The following is a 6,970-nucleotide window of genomic DNA, read 5'->3' on the forward strand; positions in this document are numbered from 1 at the left end:
ATTTAAAAATAATAATATCATAATATAACAAAAGATTACTACGAAATACAAATACTACGCAAGTCTTTCGCATCTACAATTAATATAAACACAACAAAGCATAAATTGCGGGGTAGTATTTGGTTTGGTTTTGGAAGTTGAAAGAATTGGAGAAAAACAAAAAATCAAAACATATTTTCATTTTAATTTAAATTTAAAAAAAATAAAAAATAAAAAATAAAAAGATTTGTTGACCGATATATCGGTTTGACCCGCCAAAAAACCGCCGCAAACCGCCTCGCCGTAAAAAACCGATATTCTAAACCGCCTCAACAAAATCGTAAAGATTTATAACCGATACCGATATGGCGGCCGATATATCGACCGCCACGACCGCTATTTAGAACAATGAATAAAATGCATGTTCTTATTCTCTCTCTCTCTTTGGATTTTGGTTGGATTGTTTGACTGATATTTTTCCAATTATTTATTTATTTGTAATTATTATTTATTTATTTTAATACTTTTATTTTTGTAGCAGTGCTGAAACATGATACCTCTGAGCAAGTAGACAGGCTTTGGTTATCCTTTTTGAAAGCACTGCAAATGCAAAGCCAATGCTGTGCCCCACTCCACCATCGTCTCTTCTTCCTCACCTTAATTTTTAGTCCTTTCTCTCTCTACATATATATATATTTATGTTGTATGTATGTATATGCCACTACATACAAAAGCCAAAGTAGTATGTATGTATATATGTGTAGTTGTAATTAATGCAAAGAAAGGCACAGTCTTCTCCACATCTACGTACAGCCACCCAACCTATTTCTCTCTCTCTCTCTCTTCTCTCTTTCTCTCTCTATCTCTCACACTCAAAACCCTAGCTTAACTACCTCTGCAAAATTCAGATTAATTAGCTAAAAAGGATCAACAATGGTTTCGGAGGAATCGTCCCGACGAAAATAGGCCAGACGACGACTCACAAAATGGACGAACTGAATCCGGATGAAGAAGAAGGAGCGAACAAACGCCGGCCCCCAAACGACGCCGTGCGTGGCGGTGCGGTCGATCTGTACGGCGGCGTTGCTAGATTCCACGGCTGGCCGTCGTCGCGAATTGTTAGGGTTTCGAGAGCTTCCGGCGGAAAGGATCGGCACAGCAAAGTTCTCACATCGAAGGGGCTGAGAGACCGGCGGGTACGCCTCTCGGTGAACACCGCCATCCAATTTTACGATTTACAGGATCGATTAGGGTTGGACCAGCCGAGTAAGGCGGTGGAGTGGCTGCTGAAGGCGGCGGCCGCCTCTATCACCGATCTGCCGCCGATGAGTAATCTATTTCCTGAAAGCCCTAAGCAGCTGAGCGATGAGAAGATAAAATTATCCAGCGCCGCCGGCAGTGATCTGCTCGCGTTCGATTCCGGCGAAGTGGATATGGATGGCGGTGAAATCAGCTACCTCCGGCAGCAGATGCCGACGAAATCCTCCGCCTGTAGTAACAATTCTGAAACTAGCAAGGGTTCCGGACTTTCTCTCTCTAGATCTGAAAACTGGATAAAAGCAGATAAGAAGGAAAAAGAGGGAGAATCATCTCACGTTGCCTCTTTCACCGAACTTTTGAGTGGAGGAATCAACAGTTTCAACAACGCCCACAACGGCGGCTCGTTTCGTCAAAACCCTAATAGAAGAGGCGGCGGTGGTGGTGGTGGTGCAATTCAGTCGTCGGATTACTTCAAAACCGGACTTCTAGGGCAACTGCAGTTTGCAAATTCGCCCAAATCAGTAGCGGCGGGGAGCAACCACCACCACCACAACCACAACCACAACGCGGAGTTCCAGAACTTCGCCTTCCCTGCCGCCGGAGGGAACGGTGGCAGTAGCGAATACAATCTGAACTTCACAATCTCTTCTGCTAATAATTCGCCAAGCTTCACCGCCTTCAATAGGGGGACCCTTCAGTCCAATTCTCCACCGCCGTCTCTGTTGTCTCATGACATCCAGAGGTTCAATAATCCTCCAGCAGACGACGGATCTACACCAAACTTCTTCATCAGCGGCGGCGCCGCCGCGCCGGTGGAGAACCACAACCATTTCCTCTCCGGATTCGACGCCGGCTTGCATCTCTACTACGGCGACACTCATTCTAACAAGGGGAAACTGGAAAAGAAGTGAGTGTCAAAAACATTTCTCCTTTAATTCCTGGTAATTTCAGTTTTCTGGTGTGTGTGTTGTGTGTGTTTATTTTGAATTTTTGATTTCGGTTTTTTATTAGAATAATTATTATTATTATATTATTATATCCATTTTATTGAAACCTGGGAATGGGAATCGGCTGGTTGTCTCCATCTACGGCGGCGGAGACAGGTGTTGGTGTGTGAGTGATGAGGTGCGCATTTTAGTATATGGTGGCGCAAAATTTTTAAGGTTTTATTGTTTGGGAAGAGAAGGGGAACCTTGTCTTTATTTCTTATTTAATTCAAAAAATGAAAAAATAAAAAAAAAATTAAAAAATCCTGTCGCCTTTTATTGTGTCTGGTCTGTTTGAAGAACCCCCATTGATGAGTGACAGAGAGAAGCCCTAGCCGGAGATCAACACTTGTCCTTCCCTTGTAGCGGCGCTCTTAATTCTAAACCAACAACCCTAACAATGCATAATTATTTATTAATTACTGACAAATATATTTTAATTTATAATATATGATAATTTAATTTATATGTGAAGAATGTATGTCAGCATATTTTGATTCTTACGTCAGCATACTGTCATCTCAGGAAAAGATTGGGCCACTTTTGAGACCAAAAGGATTTTAAAATAAGCCCATTTTGTGGTTCTTACGTCAGCATACTTCATGGCCCATTTTTAATCCATGAACACATTTTAGCCCATGTTTTTGAACTTTAAAATTGTGTAGATGATAAATAGGTCAAATGACTTCTATTTGTAATTGAGATTTTCTTTTTTTTTTCGAAACCGGGATGAAAACTTTATTTGAATTTGAAATTTTGGAGTTTCGTAAATTGTAGTAAACAAACTCGTTCCAAAAGTGGGTTATGTTTTGTATTGGAATAGACGAATTCAAATCTAAAATTTTGTTTTTGTATCCATATTCGCTGTAAAATACACAATTATATCCATGATATTAATGTAATATTCGGAGAAAATTTTAATTTTTTTGGAATTATTTTCAAAAATTAAGATTGAAATATTATATCCTATATTTCAACTCCAATCCAAGATAAAATGGATATTGGAATGAAGAGTACATTATTTAATAATCAAAAAATTTGAGATCGGTAGGCACATCATAATTCAAACGTAACTTTTGCCTTTAGGGCATGACCAAATTTCCAAAGCAAATTATGCCACTGGCAATTAGATATGTACAAAGTGAGTGGGAAACCATATTAATCAACATAAAGCAAATTGCAACTAGTCAAAAAGCCACACTTTCAGTAGTGTTGCTCCCTCCCATACGTATGTATCATCGCACGTTAAATAAATACGGTGGGAAATTAAGCGTATGGTAAACGAGGGCTGAGCGAGTAAAAAACGAAGATCAGAATTGCGGAAAAAAATAGAAAAGAAAAACAGCGATTTGTTACATATTTATTCTAGCAGTTAGTGGAGCTAACATGGAATATGCAGCTGAAATTGATGATACATACTCGAAATGAACCTTTTAAAAGGACATTACATAAGCATACAATATCCGTACCTACAATATTCACAGATACATAAACTAATTATAAGCAGATGAAGAAGAGTCAAAAGGATATATTAACTCTTACAATATAATCCAAGTTGCAAGCAAAATGAAAGCAGATTGCTTAGGTGGATAGAAGCGAGAAAACTCTGCTGGTTATTAACTTGTTGTGTGCTTGTTCCGAGTGAGTATTATACCCTGCTTATCGGAACTTGAAAATCCTCCTTCGTTGGAAAACCAAAAGAAGTGCGGTCTTACATGCAAGTACCTACATTAGGTGATGTACAATAGAATCGAGAAAAACAAAAAAGAAAAAAAGTCAGGCATTACATTATAGAGATATATCGTGCGTAATGCAATAATCAGAGAATCCGAGAATGATTTTCAAGATGCATAGTAACAAGCAAAAGCCATTGCAGAGGTTTGAATTTCAGTCAACGTGTTGTTAATGACTAGCAATGATCACAATCAGCCACATTATGCCATCTTACAATCTTTAAAATGAGAGCAATATGAATTCTCGATACAGCACCACCAGATAAAGAAGAATAAAGGGTAACCATCTAATTCTAATTCGACCATAAGAAAATTGGGATTTCATTTGACATATGCAAAAGACGAGTTTAACAATAACAAAATCGGGATCTCATTGAAAGTAAAACAGACTGAAGTAATCGAACATCGAAGGACGACATATAGAGAATCTGATTACAAGCCGACATATTTGGAACTCTATATGTTGCACTAGATTCCCCGCACAAAATACTAGAGAAAGCTAATTAATGAGGTGTACAATCATTGGTTAAGTAATCGCAATGGTATAGGTACTAAAAATATATGCCTTACAGTAAAAGGAACTTGATTAACCAATCAAAATCACAAGAATCCAGGCACACACACACACACACCCACACACACACCCACACACACACACAAAAGCATAACAAGCCTGGATAATAAAGATTGGTTATGTTTTGCATATTTCACTTAGAAAAATCTATGCAAACTCATGAAACGTCCATTCGTAACACATTAGCAATAAGGCATAAGCTATATGATTTACTGTGAATCCCAACTCAGTTTCTTCTTTAGCTTCTACAAGAGCAATTATTACATGTAAACACAGATATCACAAATATGATTTCAAAGAATGATCCCATTACCTCAAAAACACACCCATTTCAGAACGAGTTCATTTCGAGACAGTAAGTCCTCCTCTTCACCAACATCCTCGAAGCGGTCCTAAACGGCTCTTCAAATGCCGACGCAACCCAATTCCCATCGGAACCAGTCGCCTCTTTCTTGGACTGCTCACTAGGCCTTATAGCAACCAACGTCGCCCCTTTCAAAACCATACCGTTTGGCAACTCCAAATGTGGGGCATACCACAACCTCATATTAAGAGCCGGAACAAGTGTCCTCTTTGATGCCAACGAGGCTGACAATGGCTTCACCCTCAGCTCCTCCAACTGCTCTTTGTTCATCGACAACACCCCTTGTCCATCTGCGTCTGTCAGTATCAAATTCTCCAACGTCTTGTGCTCCGCTATTATCGGCTGAAGCAGAAAATGCCTGGCTGAGGCTGCAATCAACGAGCTAATTGTCCACACAACACGCAATTTTAAGCCTCCGTTTGTGTAAAATGACTCCGGTATGCTCCCGTTATCGTTCTCCACCACGGCGTTGTTAGTATTATTGTTATTATTATTATTACAATCGCGGCCATTGTTGATGTTCTGAACGACGCTAGAAGCTCCGAGAATAACGCAATTATCGAGGGTGGATCCGAAATCGGCCTTCCATTTGAGTAGAATACCATCGTCTATTCCTAACTCACCGCTCGGAAGTTCGATCCTGAGGAATTTGATTTCCTTGAAATTTTTCAATACCTGAGTAGGGGAATGGTGTGTGACGCTGCTTTGGTCGGATTCGGAGTCGAAATCGGCGGAGAGCGAGGGGAGGCGGCGGGCGGAGGGAGTGATGAGCTGAGTGAGGGATTGCAAGGGTTTGAAGAGGCCGGAGAAGATGCGGAGGAGGGAGGAGATAGGGTGGCGGAACTTGTCGGAGGCGGCGGAGGAGGCAGACGAGGCGGCGGATGGATCGTCGTCGGAGATGACGCAATCGACGCGGACGATGACGTCATCCACCTGGGGAACGAGGGAGTGGAATCTCCTCGAAACGACGCAGCATCGACCCAACGCTTTGACGTCACCGATTTTGTTGAAGATCAAGAGGATGACGGAATCCGGGAGATGGTCGAAGTGGTCGATCGGTTCAGGGTGGATTCTGCCTCCCAGATCTGCCCTAATTGAACCCATTTTTTGCTGATAAAAAAAATTAAAAAAAAAATTAAAATTAAAAAATTACAGATCCGATGTAGAGATCCGTAGCTCTCCTTTGTTCGTTACCTTCTGTAAGTGAAGAAGAAGAAGAATGGTGATGGAGGGAGAAAGTGTGGCGGAGAGAGGATACACGATTTGTGTGTGTGTGTGTGTGTGTTTCAGTGCGTTAGAGAGAGAGAGAGAGAGAGAGAGAAGAGATATGCAATGGGGGGATGGGAGTGGAGAAGGTAAAACGACAATGTGACGTGGCGTTTGGTCCATAGTTGCTCGTTTTTTAACCCCTTTCGGACAAGATTATTTATGTCAAAATTGATTTTTTGCTGAATTTTGTTTATTGCCAAATTTCTTTTGGGAAATACCAAATTAATGGTCGTTCTCAATATCCATATGGGTATGGGCCGGGTTTTGCAATTCACATTTGGCTCTAAAATCCTCGAATTTTATAAGTAGGTATTCCAAAACCCGCCATGTCAAATTATCACGGGTGCTTGTCCGCAAAATCCTCGCATTTTTTGAAAAGATTTCAAGCGGGGGCGATGTGACCGTGGTTCTGTAAAGAAGAGAAATGTGAGACGGCGGCAAATGACATGTGGAGAAGAAAATTTGTCAAGCGGTGGTGATGTGCGGCGATCTGAAGAAGAGAATATGAAACATGTTTTTTTTCTAAATGAATCGAGTAAGAACTAAGAAGTGTGAAGAGTGATGGAAGTGCGTTGTGGTTGTGGTGTTGGTGACGAGCATAGTTTAGATAATTATGATTTAGAGTTAATAATGTTTAAATATTTAATTATTTATATGGTGTGGGTATCCAATTCCAATCTCATATTTTTTCAGGACAGATAATATCCGATTTTGAGTCGGGATGGGTCAGATTGTCATCTCTAATTCATAATATTGGGCTAGTAGTGTAGATTTTTGGATCACACGCCCAATTTGTGTGTGTGTG

The 6,970-nt window shown here is 40.5% G+C and overlaps 2 protein-coding genes across 3 annotated transcripts; one reads left to right on the forward strand and one right to left on the reverse strand.

The window, feature by feature from the left end:
- Positions 1-533: 533 nt before the first annotated feature.
- LOC105951355 (transcription factor TCP2) lies at positions 534-2,403 on the forward strand. The gene has a single exon (XM_012974779.2). It carries the CDS (start codon positions 966-968, stop codon positions 2,148-2,150), a length of 1,185 nt encoding a protein of 394 aa, XP_012830233.2. The 5' UTR covers positions 534-965; the 3' UTR covers positions 2,151-2,403.
- A 1,216-nt stretch (positions 2,404-3,619) lies between these two features.
- LOC105951356 (F-box protein At5g46170) lies at positions 3,620-6,303 on the reverse strand. Of its 2 annotated transcripts, XM_088822024.1 has the most exons (3): positions 6,091-6,303; positions 4,846-6,006; positions 3,620-3,950 (listed from the first exon to the last, which is right to left on the reverse strand). In XM_088822024.1, exons 1-2 carry the CDS (start codon positions 6,283-6,285, stop codon positions 4,864-4,866), a joined length of 1,338 nt encoding a protein of 445 aa, XP_088678150.1. In that variant the 5' UTR covers positions 6,286-6,303; the 3' UTR covers positions 3,620-3,950; positions 4,846-4,863. The 2 variants fall into 2 exon arrangements, with proteins under 2 accessions (XP_088678150.1, XP_012830234.2); XM_012974780.2 differs by having other exon boundaries at positions 4,846-6,202.
- Between the last annotated feature and the right edge of the window lie 667 nt (positions 6,304-6,970).

This window comes from Erythranthe guttata, chromosome 8, assembly GCF_056151865.1.
Source record: "Erythranthe guttata isolate IM_541 chromosome 8, IM_541, whole genome shotgun sequence".
NCBI classification, from domain to species: Eukaryota; Viridiplantae; Streptophyta; class Magnoliopsida; order Lamiales; family Phrymaceae; genus Erythranthe; species Erythranthe guttata.